Source organism: Pagrus major, chromosome 8, assembly GCF_040436345.1.
Source record: "Pagrus major chromosome 8, Pma_NU_1.0".
In the NCBI taxonomy this organism is placed as follows: Eukaryota; Metazoa; Chordata; class Actinopteri; order Spariformes; family Sparidae; genus Pagrus; species Pagrus major.
The window spans coordinates 14351076-14369227 of NC_133222.1; the positions used below are offsets into that span (position 1 = coordinate 14351076).

Consider the following 18152-nt stretch of genomic DNA (forward strand, 5'->3'; position numbering starts at 1 on the left):
GAATGTTGAGTCAGTCTTCTTCACATGCTTCAAGTTTTTGATGCAGATAAACACAAGTCCTTTGACCATGAACACAACTAGAGCAGGTGAATCAGTGCCTGGGCCTTGTTGCAAATGTCACAGTTATCGTAGGCTCCACTTCAAGGTTCAGTCTGACAGTTCAAGTTTGTGAAAGTGGAGTTGGTGCGCAACCCACAGATGGATAAATGCGTGGCAAGAACACAGTGTTTTTTATTAAGCAACAAATTTAAGCTTTTACTAACCTGCTTTAACATTGTTTATGGATTGTAAAATGGCATATACAAATGGATATACACTGTCACTCAGACTTGAACGCAAAAGCTATGCTGTGATGTAAGTTACAGCACAAGTCATGGCTCAGACCCACCTCAGCGAATGTCAACCTGAGCACTCTGCTGTCATTACTGTACATGTGTGCCTATTTTTAGCATTCCACATGATCATGTTTGAGCTGACAGGAAGCATTTTGTATAACTCATGTGCAAAACATGTTTACCAACATGAACTGACCACTGGGTTGGGTGATACAACACTATATGATAAATGAATTTACCATGCAGATCATATAATGGTATGCCATTTAATATCACTGGATGTATTAAGCCTTTAAAGGCAATGTTAATGTTTGGTGTTTGTGTATTTATGTGACAAAATATCTCTTCCCATAAGGTATTTAATTTGCAAGATTGCTTTTTGTACACAATATCCCAGAAACTTGTAATACAGTATACTACAGTCAACATGTTCATCGTTCAACATTGTGACCTATAAGTACTCAATACACTGGAGTTGGACCACACCCATCTTCACATTCAGCCTTCATTTTTATCTCAACTGTACACCTGTAAAGTTTCATGACTGCGTCTTGCATGGTTGTAATGGTATTACGTTGACAAAATCTGTCCACAGACGAATATAAACACCTGGCATGCAATTCATGCCAAGTACTCAAAACTGCTTCTGTGGTTGCGCTACACACGTGCGCACACACATGGACGGTGAAGGTTTAAACGTTACCAGCAGATGCTGTCGCGGCTAGTAAAAATTACACATACTGATTTTATCACCCACTCCTAAATCCAGGGTTGGGATGATGCATATACTCATCAGCGCTGACCACTACAAGCAAGAGCCCGTGCTTTGTAAAGTGAAACAAGAAGTATTCCATTAAATTTTCTTAATGTGAAACAATCCGTAGTTAAACTTCCACTCCACACCACCACAATAAATGAATAAAGTCAGGGTGTAAATCTTTTTCAGTAGCCTCTATTCAAGTTTATCAGAAGTGGAATAATAGCTTTCAGGGTTTGGACTGTCTAAGATAAGGTTAAATTGATAGATTCACTACATAAAAACACTATATACCGCCTATGTGCAGCTTGTCTTCACCTCAAACCTCTCATTTGTCAGAACATTTGAGATTTCATTCTGAACAAATGTGTCTTTCCTCTGTTTTGTAGTGTGAATTGTGGAAAATTGTGTCACCCAGCGTTTAGCAGGTAATCTACTCGTAGGTAAAAATGGATAACTGTGTGTTCTCCACATTTGTTTGATATGTAAAACACTTGAACGTGTCTGTCTGTTAATAATCCTTGTTGTTGCACACTACCAACACACTGTGGGTGTTTTGTCTGATGACCTGTTATGCATTCCAATGTCCTGTAAGGTGCACTTTACGTACTTCACTGTCTGAACCATTTGTTGTGTTCCTCTAAACCTTCCTGATCAACTAACTGCAGGGAGATCATTACTCACTTTTCCTAAACTGAAGGTCAAGCTCTACATCTTTGATTAAAACTGAGCCTCTGGACAAATATTTTGTCACTGCCATTCAGTCCACTGTGTTAGCGGTTTACTGATTTCTTAGGAAGCATTAAATCTGCACTCATGTTTGGTTACAGGGTGTACTTTGTGACGCAGACCTCAGTTATCTAATCAGTTTGTTTAGACAAACTGTAAAAAACCTTGACTTTGTGAACACCCCTTCATGCTCTGTCCCTTATGGATGTACAGACTACATGTACGCAGGTAAGAGTCCTGACTCTGTTCCTTTGCTATGCTAGAGCTGGGTGATATGACCAAAAATCAATGTCATGAGAATATATATATATGTATATATAATATACATTTTTACTTGACACCAATAAACTGACAGTACATTTAATAACATTATTATAAATATTAATGAAAATATATATGATACAATATAATAGTGGAAATTAGAGGTGTCACGATTGTCCAAATCCATGATTTGATGTCACTTTTACTTTCAAAGACATGATTCGATTGTTAGACGAATGCATTTGGATTTGTAAAGATCAACAGATCATTGTTTTTATGGCCTGATAACTGTCATTTTCAGGTGTAATGTTTCTTTATAAAAATAAGGGTACTTTACAACAACAGTTTGACTTTATCCTTGTGGCTTTTTCCAGGTTAGAGTTGGGCAAGTTCAAATGATATTCACCAAAGACAAATTGTCCAGAGTTCAATAAAAAACAGGCCGGCCTTCAGTGATTCAACAAGAAATAACAACAGATAGAAATTCAGTTTGTCACAAAGTTTGGTTTCTCAAACCTATCCAGAGTAAAACCTCTTCTCAAAAGAATCGATAAAGGATCTCTGAAACATGTCCCACAATAATGCCTTTGAGTTTGATGATTGAAATGGAAAGTTCATTCCGATTGATTTTTGATTCAAAATCACAAAATTGTGACACCCCTATTACAAATAGAACCTAATTTAGAGCAAATGTGAGGATTTGACTTATTGTTGTAGTGTTTTGAGGGGGCAACTCTTGAAATCATCACACTTCAATAGAGCATAGTGTCAAGCAGATTAGCTTGATATGTTGTATTGTTGTCTGTACATTTTTAGTTTATCACCCAGCTCTGTGCTACGTTGCATCTGTGGACTGTGTGATGAATGTACACACTGATATCTTGGTCTGTGTATGCTTGCCTTGTCTTCTAATCTTTTGTTCGTCAAAAATAGATAAAGGTCAGGTTCACCAGCAAACAAAAGTGTTTGAAAGCACCCTTATTTCTTTAGAAATGCTGTGTGGTCATTTTAAAATGCACCCTCAGCCACTCCGTTCAGTGTTTCCCCCCAGTGTGCTTAGAGAGCCAAGCTTCACTGGCAGTATAATCCCTCATCACTCTTTCTGCACACACAGACCCAGGCACACAGAAATCCATGCAGGAGCAGACAGTGATGTGGCACTTTAATACATGTTGGTTAGTCCTAATTTGTGGAATGATTTTATTCTAGTGGTACCTTGTAGCTCTCAAGGCAATATGAGGGTTTTTTTTTTTTTATTTACTTGTTAACAAATGCAAATAACGTTTTGGCCATTATTCAGGAATAGTAAAGTTGACTGCTGCGTGGAGGCATACAACTGCAAGGCGGTAATAGTAGTTTTACCATATCCTGCAGCCCTATTGTTAACCTTTCCTTGGTTGGAATCAAATTGTGAACATATGATAAAACAGTAGTTGTAATATACAATATAACATTGAAAAAGAGATTTTATTATAAAACTAAGACAATGCAGTGTAAATCTTCAGAACCACTTATGTAGCCTAAAGCCATTCGCTGTAAGACTGGTTGCAGTCTTCTTTCCTGAGGCAGCAGTGTGGATTGCACTTTCATCTCACAGTGAGGAGGTCCTGAGTTTGATCTGTGGGCCTCGAAGTGTGTAGTTGGCATGTTCTTCATCTCTTTTGCAGACCAAAAGCATATAAGTTACGTTGGAGCCACCCGGGTTTCACATTAAGTGCGCTTGTCTGCCTGACTGTGTGTTTTCTCTTGCTGTGATGCAACCTGTCCATATTGTTTCTTTGCAGTTAGATGGCACTGCATTTAAAAAGCATGCATGCTTGGTAAACCTGCACTGTATCATTTGTACCTAAACTAAACTATAACTGAGTCAACATTTTACCAAATTACATTTTCTTATCCTGGCTTCGCAGGTAGATGTGTTAATTATTTGAATTATTTTGGAGGATTGACTACCTAATGGCCCTTTCATGATTTGATTTGAGATTTATTGACTTTTCTGCTGGCAAAGAGCTGTGTTGCATACAAAGATTGTTGTTGTTTAGCTCTGGTATTTTGCTACAACTATTACTGTGTCTGTACTGTACATGGTAGTCATATCCGCAGTGAGCTGGCACCATCCTAAACAATAGTAATTTAAAGCAGACAGACGCAGCATGTTGTTGATAGGAACAGTGACACAATCCATGTGGAATTTCAACTCAGAGGAAACCAGTTCGACCAAAGTGTCATTTTGAAATCTAACCCTGAAGCATTTGGCGGTCTCCATTGCATGTGTGCATTGTGTTTAAGAAATAAATACTGGAGAGGCCCGGATTGGGAATGGTTTGCAATGAAGAAATGTCTTATACATTCTCATCAGGGCATCAACTAATAATACTTGTCATTGTCAATTGATATGCTGCAACTCAATGTGATGTCAAAGTTGTTTTTTCTGTCAAATCAACAGTCCAAACACCCAAAAACAAAAATCTGTGACATTTTTGTTTGAAAGTCAATTGTCAAAATAGTTGGCAGTTAATTTTCCTCCGATTGACTCATCAATTAATCGACTAGTTGTATCAGCTCTAATTCACATCATCAAGGCTTTGTTTGTTTTGTATTAATTCAGTATTAACAACTACTTTGTATTAGCACTCACTACTTTTCGATTTCACTACATGCTGATTTATTATCAGGCCAAAAAGTAATTTCACCACAGCCTCAACCCACACAAACACACTGCAGGTTAGAGCCTGGAAATGGTCTGTTGGCCAAATAGAGCAATTTTTTAAGAACAAAGCCAGTCCACTTTCTCCACGCCTCCCAAGCTTTGTGTCTTGCTGGCATGTTGACACACCATTGATTATGGTTCACTCAGGATTTCGCCCGTTATTGGAAGTGCTGAACCTCCTCGCAGCTTCATTTTTCGGAGTGGGCTCATTAGATGGAGAAGAAGGCAAATCTCACTGGCCACTCATCACTCTGCACAAGCAGCTATTTCAGACTTGAAAACTGTGTGCTTTCAGCTCGAGAGAGCATTAGTCACCCACTTGCCGACCCAATGAATTGCTTGATGGTGTCTCCGGGGATGTGTCACCGGCTTATATATTATATATAGTCAATTAAGACAGCCAGTGAAGTGAACTCTAATAATAAGTAAAAATCTCTTTCATGTGAGAAAATCTCTTATTGAACTTGCATTTATAAGACCTCAAGTACGTAAAAGTGAGATGTTCCTTTTAACAAAGCATGTAATTACTCCTCTAAATACAGGTAAGACAAGATCAGTCTGTGATTGTCGTTGTTTTGTCTTGTCATTGTTTTGAAGGGTCTGCAGGTCGTATCAGTATCTGCACCGGAATGAAAATCCTGTGTGTGTTGCCTGCTGTTGTGAGCCGAGCTGATGTTATCCCTTGTGATCCCTTTTCGTGTTTGTGCACCTTGAGTTTAACAGCATGGAGTCTTAACTGTTAAACTGTTTTGAAAATTAGTTTCCTTTTTTGAAGTGTTAATAGTCTTGCCTTCATGTCTTACAGATGGACAGATTGAAAGATTGATTAAGGGGGGAATAGATAAAATGGATACAGAATTAATGGACTGACTATCAAAAGTGCCTCTTTAATGCTGAGCCATGCACCATATAATCTGACATCTATGAATGTTAGATCATTGATCAAATGGGCATGTTAGATGGGGGAAGTTGCAGTGCAGGGTTGGCAGTTTTCTGTCCTTATTTTGTGACCTGAAACTGGGACATCAGGGAGAATACACTTGTTTCACTGCTGCAGTATTTCTGCTCTACTCTGGTTTTCCTGTCTTTTTTTCTCTAGACCACAACGTTGTTCCCTTCCTAAAGAATGTAGGACATGTCCATGGGCCAGAAACAACTTATTTTGCAAGGTGTTCTATCCTATGGCAAATGTATTGAACTTCAGTTTAAACTTTTTCTTTTGAAAACTGTTTTTAGAGGGATCCTGACCTGATTCCCTGCTGCAATTTAGTATGCCAGGCAGACATCTACAGACCATTTAAAACTGTGAGAGGACTGGAAATGTATCTGCAGTGACATAGTGGGAGTAATTGGCTTGATTCATAGGCCCATGTTGAGATCTCATTATAGAGAGAGTTTGAACTTCAGACGAATGCTCAGGGAACGGACAATAAAGTCTGCTTCCTCCTATTTTTCTCCTTATTTATTGAGGCCATTGGACATAAACCGGATCTCTATATTTCTGACTGGTGATCTGCATATATGCTCTGTGTCATTTGTTTAGATCTGCCCCCAAAGTGCCGACGAATGAGAAGAAGGACCGGCCGCTAAGCACCATGAGTGAGGCCTCTAACTACACAGGCAGCTCGGACTATGCTGCAAACCCCAGCAGCAGCCCAGCAGGAAGAGTGAGTGACACACTTGAAGAAAGGATTATCAGCATGTCATATTTTAATGCCTTGAAGAATTTGAGAAGAAGTCTAGAAAAAGGTTTGTTTTTTAGTGGATTGAGCTCACTTTGCTGTTTACTCATTTCTACTGTATTTCTAGCCCTCAAGACCTTCCAAAAAAATTCATAACTTTGGGAAGAGATCCAACTCCATCAGGAGGAATCCCAGTGCCCCGGTAATCAAAAGAAACTGGCTTTATAAACAGGTGAGTAAAATTATATGACCGACAAAACATATAATGTGCAGAATCAGAATGGATAACTTGGCATAATTTTTAGCCATGCTAACGCCGTAGCTGTATGGATGGTGTGGGCTGTCTGTTAAGACTGTAATGGCTCATTAAAGCAAAATTCCACTACTTTTTTACCTTAAAAAAGCAGCTTCAATATCATTTTTGATGGTACAGTGTCTTGTAATATGGTGAATGGTGTCTGGTGGCGCCAAATCGCACAAAATACCAATTCCTACTTAATGTATTAACTATTGGATAAACTCCCATGAAATCTGGCACAGGCGTGCAGTTTTCACAGAGCTGCTAGCATGGCTTTAGGCTGTTGTTAAACTGAAGTTAGTCCATTCATAGTGCATACACAGCAATGAAATCCTTACTTCATTAGCATAAAGTGCCAGTGTGTAGGATTAAGGAAATTTATGGACCGGAATATAATATTCATGTTTTCATTAGTGTATAATCACCCGAAACTAGAACCGTTTTGTTTTTGTTACCTTAGAATGAGCCATTTATATCTTCGGAGGGATGGCAGACTCCATGTCGTTTCTACAGTAGCCCAGAATGGACAAACCACACTGCTTCTAGAGAGGGCCTTTTGCCTTTTTAGTGGCCACCATAGGGTAGGGCGAGATGAGAGGTGATCATTTAGTTGCAATCTGCAACCACACTGCTAGATGACACTAAATCCTACACACTGGTCCTTTAAAAAGAAAATATCAAAAACCAAATAGAAAGCTTAATCAATGCTCTATTTATCACACAGCATCAGGAAATAACTTAATATGGTACAAAAATAATAGACAGGTTCATTCGTTTACTTATCTGCAAATTGTTATGTATGTTATACACATATTCATATAACTTCATTGTTGTTTCTGTTTGTTATGTCATTTTTCGATAAATTTAGAATTTAGAATGAGTGTATGAGTTTAGCTTAGCACAGGAGGTCATCTTGTGAATGGAAACTTTTATTTTTATTCAATTTTCCTCCTTGTTACACACAGAACAAGGTGAAGGTTTCCCTCTCTCTGTACGATTTGCAGCAAGCATAAGATGAGCACAAAGGCAGCTTTTTGAAGCCTTACAGGATCTGAGCATTTCTTTGTCCAGTGTTTCTGCTCAGCCAGTCATCCAGTGCGAGCACTGTTTAAATACCAATCCCTCATCACAGCTCCCTGGTTACTTACAGGAGGGTGAAAAGGGGGTGCTTGAGGCAGCTCTTGGCCAGACAGGACTCTCTCATGCTTCTTAAGTGGGAGACTCATTTAGTTTTGATTGCAGCCTCCCGGCGCAGCTTTGTGAACACATGATGGCTTCCTTTAGTACAGCTGCCAGCTGCTATTTCTTTGGGGACCTCAATCAGGGTGACGTAGATCAAGCAAAAGACTCACAAATCTGCTACAAGGAATAAAAGCTGGATTTGCACTTTTATTTTCCTGCCTCATTGAAACCTGGAAGCTATTGAGGTCCTTGGCTGAGTAAAAGCTGCAGCCCTTCAGTTGATCCAATGGGAGAGCAAAATGCCACAGTGATTGATGTGATGGTGAAAGCCTCGTTTTTCTGTTCCCGCCCGAACAGGGTGAGATCTGACAGAACTTTTGATAAAGTTTATTCATGAACACCTTGTAAAATGAGTGGTTAAGACTTTCATTGAATGGAGGGAAGGTGCAGAATCAATGCACACGAGAAATCTGAATCTTTATGTTAGATTTTTCATGTGCTTCCATTATGAACATACTCAGCAGAATCTGGCATTGTGACTTTTTGGTACTGATGTGTTAAACATGCTGGTTCATGGAAGTGAATTTCCATTTAAAGTAAACTGCAGCCCACATGCTGTTTGACCATAATGACAGAGTTGTTGAGGTCCTTCCCCCCTACTTTTGTCTCCTGGTAGAAACCATGATAAAGGACTTTGCTCAAGTTTTCCAATAAAGCAAACGGGGGAGTTAATACCCTTTTCCTCACCCTCCATCCTTTTTAAGCAGCAGCCTGAAACCCCCTTTGAACACAGCACTTCGATACCAAATAACAACTTAAGCAAAGGAGGTTTATTTTTGTTGCCTGTTGAACAGCATACTTCCTTTTAAAAGTGAAGACTGTTTATTTGTTTGAAAATATACACAGTGGAGCGCACTCTTTATTTTCTTTATTCCAAACCAGAAATCAAATGCTTCCCCTGAACCAAATAATTTGTTATGAATATGTAAAATTTGAGTTTTGAATATGAGTGTCATAAATTTTGCAGCACAAAGTAAAACATGTTTACTTTCAAAATTTAAAGAAGATCGAGGATGTATTTTGAACCAGGTTATGCAGAAATGCATGCACAAAAGGAAACAAGGGAAAGACAAAGTGATACTTGGTGACTGATTGGCTGCTGTCCTTTGAAGTTGATACCCAGTCTATAAGCTACATATAGTAGAACATATAGCAAACAGTTAGACGAAAGGAATCAAGTTAATCAGGGCTCAACAGTAAGGATTACCTAAGGCAGATAAAATGCTATGTTGGGTTTGCAACTCTAGCAGTTCATGTGGTAAAAAACGATTAAAGCACCTTGTTTTTTCCAGAGCTGATGATGGAAGTAGGAGTGAGCCATCTAAATAAAGATCAAAGATGTTATTGATAACATCCATCTCCCCCCTACCATTGCATGCACGTCACAACACCGCTGTTGATCAAATCATCCGTCCTGATTTGTGGAGTAACTGTGCCCTCTTCCTCTGGTTACTTTTTAGGACAGTACAGGGATGAAGTTGTGGAAGAAGAGGTGGTTTGTGCTGTCTGACCTGTGCCTCTTCTACTACAGAGGTGAGTCCACCAACATGTTTTTATTAGTCTAGCACTGACTTCAACAATAGCAGTTTTCGATTAGTACTTCAAAGTGATGCCATGACCTTCAGAGCCACAAGCTGTGCTCTGACGAGTGTTAATATGTCTGGACCCAAGTCCCTGTGGTAAGCAGCCTGTCAGGACTAACCGAGGAGACGTATTAATTGAAATGGCTCTCCAGTTGTCTGATATGCCATTTGAGAGATAATTTTTCCCCCCCAAGCAAAGCCAAGCAAGGCTTTAAGCAAGCTTGGGCGCATTGATAATGTTGAATGGGAAAGCAAAGCAGCAAATAAGATTTCATAGTAATGTGAAGTTATAAACAAGTTTCCAGAGATGTTGCGGTTTTTATACAGCGACTTGTGTAAATCTTTGTTTCAGTTGCTGGAAACAAAATTTAAGTTGCAGCTATTTAAAGATCCTCTTTTAATTCCACATTAGAGGGACCGCTTGCATTATCACTTCCATCATCCTTTTTAATAGAAGTTGTATTTATATGGTTCTGAAATTCAATAAAGACAACCCATACTTTCATACACAAGTAATAAAAATGTCTATTTTGACTGAATTTGAATCTGCAATTTTGTTTAAATGGACCATAGCACCTCATTCATCATCGGTCCTAATCTGAGCCATGTTTTATCATGGATAGGGACTCCGAGTCCAGTTCAAAAAGTTTTCCATTCAATTTTTAAAATCTGTCTCTCCTTATTATAGTAGGAAAATATTTGCATGTGTTAGATGTGATCTGTTTTATAAGATGCTGTTGACTGGCCATTTCAGCCTCTCTCCGGCAGGACTAATGTTCATATCAAATATTGACACAGCTGTTTCCAGAGAACGTTTGAGAGATTTCCTATTTAAAAAAAAAAATGAAATGAATACTGTGAATCATTGAGGCCGTATGGTAAATGTAGAATAGGTCTACTGTTAGGCTGCAGTGACAGAGAAAATATAAGTCTTTCCTGGCACAAATCCACATATCCCAATGCCCCCTGCTTACTTGATGCGGATACAGTCATCATTTGTGCTGATCAGGATGACATCTAGTCTGTGTTATTTCTAGTGTCTGCCAGTCCTGTTGCCTTCTTTCCGCCCACTGACTGACAAAAGCCACAGACAGCAGCAGACCCAAAGGCTTTATCCAGACGGTCATGTTGAGAATCCATCCATCAGCAGAGAGTGGGCAGAGAGGTCATGAACTGTGCTGCCCCTCAACTAAACAGAACTGCTATCTGCTGTAGTTATCAGACTATTATGTGCGCTCAGGATCTCCCACAATGTTAGCCTGCGCTGATCAGCTGAATTCTGTGTGTGTGCACGTGTGTGTGTATGTGTGCATGTGCGTGCGTGCGAGAGAGAGAGAGGCAGAGACTTGACGAATTAATAAATGTGGGGCTAGTGGGCGGCAGGTTTAGCTGATACTGGCAACTAGATCAATCCTTCAGACATCAGAATCGGTGCCAGGGCCCTGAACAGCAGCTCCAGGGCAAACAGTTCACCTTAATATATCATGATATTCCTTGATATCGATATTGGGACAACATTGGTGCTTTCACAAAATATTAAAACAATGATTTTGGTAAATAATCATCAGTATGTGGACATAAGAACTAAGAGGGTAAAGAAAAAAATATAAAGCAAGTAGAACAGTCTGCTAAGTTCAGAAAATCACCTCAATGCAGCCTTTAAAACCAGGAGAGCACAACATTTATGTCACACCACAATATAACCATATCCAAGCCATACTTTTACATAACATCCACAGTCAACACAAACATGCACACACACCAAGCAGAAAGAGCAAATGCACATATGGGGCTGCAGCAGTGACCTCCCTGATATATTTTGTTTTCCTACACTGTTTTGGGTAAGCAGCACAGATTGCTTACATCAAATTAGGAGGTTAAGCAATTCTCTGCTTAAAACTCGGGACTCAATCTAATCCCCCCTGTGGAGAGTGCTCCATTGTCAATGTTGAGCCCTGTCTGCGAACTTAATGAGGATTAGAGCAGCCTAGCTGCATCGGACATTGAATCAATGCTCATCTTTTCTGCTGATTGGACTCTGCTGATCTGACCAACACACTCCCCTTTTAGTTTTATCTTGCAATCCACATGGTTTGTCTGACCTTTTTTTGTGTTCCACAGAGTTTCGTGTGGTACCATGGTAAACTTGAAGTTGACTGACAAAAATAGCTTCTAATGCATTGTTTTGTGTTGTTGTTTGGTTTTTCTCTGTAGATGAAAAAGAAGAGGGGATACTTGGCAGCATCCTCCTACCAAGCTTTCATATATCCATGCTGTCTGTGGATGATCACATTAACAGAAAATATGCCTTCAAGGTCAGAGCATGTTTTCATTCCTGTCAAACTTTGTTAGACTGCACATTCTATGGTTGAGTACATTTCAAGGGTAGAAAAGTAAAGCACTGCTAGACTTTAAAGCTCTAATAGAATAAGATGGTAAGAGCTCAAACTACAAAGGTCTCAAACGGTACTTTTGATCACTGGTATGCAGTTTGAAAGTTAGTGTTTTCTTTAGCATATAAATCAACTTCTAGGTTTACTTTGATTTAGCAAAGCTTTGTTCTAGTAATAATGTTTGATTGACAGTGCAAACTGGAAGTGCACACTGCTGAGGCAAAGAAAATGCTTGCCAACAGTTAAATGCCTGTGCTGGGGAAGTAGAGCATTGCAGTACTCTTACTTGACTTAGAAACCCCAAGTTTCAGGGCAACAGGCATATTTAACGGGATCTCAGTGGTGTGTACAGTATTTGACTGTGGGTCCTTCATAAACCCTAAGAGACAACAAAGTTGACCTGCCAAGTACAGCCAAACACAGACGCCCGGGAGTCTGCTCAAGGTCTCTCCAACCACACAGCCCACTCCTTTTCCAACTTAGTCTCAGGCTGAAAGAGAGAAAGCTGAGTTAAAGAGAGAAACACGAGAGCAAGGCCTGGCCTCTTCAGTTAATAGTCAGCAATGGGATGACTTTTTGACTGCATATTTTTCATTCTTAACTTTTCCTGTCCCTTGTTGATGTGGCTCTGTCATTAAAAGTTGCTTATTTCTCAAGATTATTCTGAAGTAGGTGGAGTGGTGACAGGGTGTTTTTTGTTTTTCAGGGATTGGTAAACAGGATATTGAGGTTGTTCACTAAACATTCTGTTTTTCTCTTTCTGCGTCTGGCTGTAACAATAAATTGGTTCACTGCAAGCGGACAGAGCAACTGTGGAGCAATGTGTCTGCCATACAATGCACTGCATGGTAAGTCCTACAGTATTGTGGCAGATTTACTACCCTAATCTAGTGGTATGCATGAAACTCAGGTTGCTCACCCATTGCTAAGAAATATGACATGTGTCTCTCCAGTTCTGCATACTTCTTTTTTAGTGATAATTGCATAAAGCAGCCTACATTTATTAACCGGTTAAGTGTAAAGATCCCAGTTGACTTGAACCTTGTCTCTTTCTCTTTCAGGTTACTTTCTCTGTGTGTCACTCTTCCTGTCCCTGATCCTGTCCATTGTCAAAACAGGCGACACATCCCAACATGCGGACATACTATTTTTGCACTGACACAGCCAAAGAGATGGAGTCATGGATGAAAGTAATGACAGAAGCTGCACTTGTGCAGGCAGAGCCAGTCAAAAGGTTTGTGATATTTTTACAGAGAGCCTGCATTTTATTTGAAGTTTGGGGATTGCAGTGGGTTGTTTTGCTTTTGAACGGAGAAAAAAAGACATAGAAAAAGGGCAATTGAGGACAGTTCTTAAAACAAGTATGATTGACTTTGCATTCCTTGGTTCATCCTCCCTTATTTTCTTTTTCAGCATTTGTACTGTAAGCAAGTGCTTTTCAATCCCTCTGTTAAGCCTGTTAAGTTCTTAAGCAACAATTCAGCACCAGTGTTTGACATCTCTGCTCTGTGGGTTTGTTGAAGAAGCGGTGACTCTTTTGAATGTTGTGTTACTATTTTTACTATCAAAGTTTATTACAGAGAAACATACACAAGCCATGTGTATGTGGGCATATATGCACTGTGACTGCATGTTACAGGTGGTTCAGGGGATGTTGTGTACAGCTGTGCTAGCTGATCAGGATCACTGACTCAATAGGATAGGGTTTTTTCCTGCCTTTTTTTAAACTGTGGTAAATGTCTGTCATTTGGCAGCCTGCCTGTCTAATGCCCTCCTTTTACATGGGCGAGCAGAGGCGTAATGGTAAAGTGCTTTGTAATTACACAGAGCAGTAGAGCCTGAAATCAACTGAAATGCGTTGTTAAATTGGACTCTGTGATGCTGCTTTAAGGCTATATAGAATAATAGCACTGTTATATCCATCTAGACTAAAGGCTATACTAGTTTCAACATCTTCTATTTAATCAGTATTGAATTCAATCACATATTTTCATATTTCAAGCTGGTGGGTATTGTAAAAACAGAACAAGATTCAGTAGCCTCAATCCTACAGACAGTCTGATTAAATGCACATAGACTTTTCAGAGGGCTAAATGTGTGCTCTACTGGGCTGGTGGAGCCACAGAAGGCTGGAGAAGACATTACGTGACTGGTGCGGCTATTTAAAAGGATACAAGTGGAAACTCTGAAGGAATGCCTCTCCTACTGCCCTCTTATTGCTAACCCAGTGAGCCATGCTGCTGAGGGGAATTTGCTAAACTTTGAAGCTGTGACCTTGAGTCTTGCTAAGGCCAAGGAGTCGTGGTGTCTATTACCTCAGGAGACCTCCCTAAGGACCACTGAGCTGTAGATAGGTCTACTAGAGAGGGTCAAAAAGGAGCCGCAAATGGATTACCAGAGTCTGAGCAGCACCTTTGAGATGTGCCCCAGCAGAGGCAGCGTTTTATTGGAGATATCTGATTTCCTTTTACACGCATGGCCTCCTCTGGCAGCTGGAGGAAACATTGTGCTCCTCCACCCATTTTCTTTGCACTTTTTTTATATCAGAGCTGCCCCCATTAACAGAGTTTACAAATGTAGCTGCAAAGATTCATCAATAAGTTATCAAGTATTAAATTAATCACCAACTATTTGATAATCCATTATTCAGTTTAAGTAATCCTTAAAAAAACAATTTCAACTTCTCTAATTCTAGCTTCTTTAAGTGAGTATTTTCTGGTTTCTCCTTTATGACAGTAAACTGAGAATGTCATCTAGGGCTTTGGGAAACTGTGATTTTCCACAATCTTTTCACATTTTGTACACCAAAAAATGAATCTATTAATCAAGAAAATAATCGACAGAATCATCATAATCAACAATGAGAAAATGTTTGTTACAGCCCTACATACTTTAAACAATTACTCCAACACCCTTTACTGGTCTATGTCACAGATGTGTATCCCAGCTGCCAATTTAAATCTTTCCATGTCTGCCAGGTGATCTTATGTGTCTTGATTGCCTCTTGTTATCATTCTAACGCCTCCTTATCTTAATCAGGTTGGACAGGCTAAAAGTGGAGCAGTGTGGACCGCAAGAGATCAACCATGTGGCTAACCACAGGCCGCCCCTCACACAGCCTGAAATCCAGAACAATGAACGCAACCGTGAGGTGGACCGTGAGGTGGACCGTGAGCGCGCTGCAGCAGTCCCCTCCGCTGCAGCAGAAGAAGAAAGGAAGCAGCGAGACGCTGAGCGCTATGGCTTCCAGAAGGACGGGATGGAGCGCGAGCGTCCGCTCACCAAGATCAACAGTATTAAACTGCAGCCAGCTCAGGCAGCAGCTGTCAAGGCTAACATTGCCTCGCCGCAGACTCCGACAGAAATGGATGGCTCACACCGCGGGCCCCAGGTCAATGGATCTGGTGAGCAGAGTCCAGCTGATGGGATGGGAGCCCCTCCTCGGAGAAGTCCCACCCAGGAGCCAGATCGCGGCCTGAGCAGGACCAGCTCCATGCAGCAACTGGAGCAGTGGGTCCGCACACAAAGAGGGCGCAACCAGGACGATGACACCAGGAGGTTGGATTAATTAATGTCATAATGCAATTATTCCATTATGTGATCTCAAACTATGGGTGCTGCAAGAGGAGAAAATATGCCAGCACAAGTTGTTTTAGGGTTATTGCACAAGAGTCCAATCTTGTCCTACTTCCACAACAAGAAGTGGAACTTGGCTAAACTTGGTGTAATCTAGAAATAGTGATTGACCTGCATCTTGAGACTGGAGGGATTCTCCTTCAGCATCTGAGTGCCCACATACAGTACATATGCAGACTCAGATTTTCCAAAGCTTCTTAGACCCATTTCTTTCTCATTCTGTGCTGTTTAAAGCTTGAGGATTCACAGGCTCCTTACCATGATTCAGACACTTTGATATGGACACTATAGAGTGTGCCAGTGAGTAGAACTGGGGATAAACAATAGCTGAGCAGAGCTTTTGGCCAGAGTTACAGCCTGCCACTGACCCTGCTGTGAGAGTCACATTTTTAATTGGTTGAGATTAAACTTGCTCCCTCACCGTGTCTGTCTGTCTGCCTGCCCGCCCGTCTGTCAGTGTGTCTGTCTCTCCATATGTTTATCTGTCTGTCATTTTCTCGTCGCCTGGCCTGTGCTCACCTTTGACACAGCCATACTTCTTTGGCTACACTCACTCTTTGAATAATTTACTGTAAAAATGGACCCACACATCTGTTTTAAGCAATGCATGAAATAGATGACCACAGATAAAACCACCACAGCAAATCCCCGATGCTTATTTCTGTAGTTAGTCCTCTGTGATAAGTGCGTACACTCCCACTCTGTTTTCTCTGTTTGTCATTAAATGCATGTCCTCCAGAATGAGGTTTAGTTTCCATGTAGTCACAAGACTTTTTTTTTTAATGCTACTGGGTTTTTACAGACCAGTGAGTGTTCCAGCCACAATCTGTCAGGGAGGCTCAATAGGAAGCTCTCTCACTGCCAGCTGCACTGACTTTGAACCCACTGTGGGAGGGGAGCTTTTCAAAGTTTTGTTGTCTCTTGGATGGTCTGGCTTTTCCTGTAGAGGATCTTTAGAATGAAGGGTCGGATTGAATCCAAATAGAGGACTAGAGATGTTTTTTTTGCAATAACAAATCAAAAACATTTCACTGCTTTGCGATTTCATAACATGACATTGCTTTGATGGGTGAGTTAGCGAGCGAGTTTTAATTGGGTGTTTTTTGTTTGACGTTATTCAAAATAAAAATGCAGAGAAATCAAAGTCTAATTGACTATAAACAACTTCTTCCCCTCTTTGAACCTTTTAGGTAGAGCCTCTTATTCATGAAACAAATCTTTGCTTTCAATGATAAAGTAGTTGAAAAAGGATTAGATTGTACCTCCTTTGGGGGCTGATGATAAAAGCCTAATAAAACAATATAGATATAAAAGCAGCAAAAAAAGCTGTGTCCAAACAGTGTGTGAAATCAGTATCTCTGCTACTCGTCTGTTTTATTATTAATTAAGTTAATAGTACCACTAAATTACTTTACTTTCACTGAACATTAAGTGAGAGTTTGTGTTCAGCAGCTAAATAAGATCTCTTTATCTCCCTCATAACAATTTCTGTTTTCTCTTTCTCCCCAGCGTTACGTCCTACCAGACGCTGCCTAGAAACATGCCAAGCCATCGGGTTCCCTATATGCCGCATTATGGCGATGGCTACTGCAGTATGCCCAGGAATAGCATGGCACAGCGAGACAGCATCTGCAGCATATCGCCGTCATTGTACGACCAGGCCCTGGGTCCCTCGCCGGTCGACAAGCGCCGCTCCATGCGCGACGACACCATGTGGCAGTTATTTGAGTGGCAGCAAAGGCAGGCCTACACCAGGCAGCCGGGACTCTACAGCAACATGGCCAGTCCCAAAACCATGATCAACCTGTCGGAGCATGCTGCACCAAGCCACTCCATCCCCCCCTCGCCCTCCCACGGCTCCCTGTCAATGTACGGTGGCTACTCTCCGATGCGGTCCTACAACATGCACAGTGCCCGTTCAGAGGTGTCCTCGCCCGTCTATAGAAGAGACCTGAGCATTGACAGACGGCTCAGGCCACAAATCAACAAGGTCAGTTAAGGCAGATTTAAATACTAAAGCGGTGGTTCACCCACATAACAAAAAATGAATATCACCTACCTTATTGAGTTTTGTAGATAGTTTTGGTTCTATTTGCTCAGATTTTAAGATACCCGTCCCTGAGATTAATGGAGGTGAGTAAAATTTATTTGTAATGCTCCCAGGCAGTGTCTGAAAATACCTTGTTGATTCACTGGTAGATGAATGACTGGTAGATGAAAAGATCACCCAAGCATATTTTTTACCAGCCAAAATAGTAAATAGCTTTTTTGTATCACATATATGGTCATTTCAGCACATTTCATAGAGATAATAAGGTATAATGTTGAATCCAACCTTAAAAAAGAGGCTTTCACTCAATGGAGGTGAAAGTGACGACTTTTAAATAATTTCGCTTCAGAGTAAAACACAGCACTCATCTCTCTTGTCTATCTTTCCATTGCAACTCTTTTCAAAAGTCACAGCAGCAGTAACATTTTTTAAACTTTGATGGTTAAATTTAGCAATTAATCTATGGTTTATATGCG

General features: G+C 40.5%; 1 protein-coding gene across 4 annotated transcripts in view; it reads left to right on the forward strand.

Moving 5' to 3' along the window:
- Positions 1 to 18152, forward strand: part of LOC141001237 (pleckstrin homology domain-containing family A member 5-like) — an 86512-nt gene that overhangs the window by 50553 nt on the left and 17807 nt on the right. For all 4 annotated transcript variants that reach the window (XM_073472251.1, XM_073472248.1, XM_073472250.1 and 1 more), the window contains exons 5-11: positions 6336 to 6459; positions 6602 to 6706; positions 9475 to 9547; positions 11812 to 11912; positions 13109 to 13224; positions 15030 to 15548; positions 17136 to 17616. In XM_073472251.1, the coding sequence (XP_073328352.1) occupies positions 6336 to 6459; positions 6602 to 6706; positions 9475 to 9547; positions 11812 to 11912; positions 13109 to 13224; positions 15030 to 15548; positions 17136 to 17616 (1519 nt within the window). The remainder of the gene's footprint in view (positions 1 to 6335; positions 6460 to 6601; positions 6707 to 9474; positions 9548 to 11811; positions 11913 to 13108; positions 13225 to 15029; positions 15549 to 17135; positions 17617 to 18152) is intronic.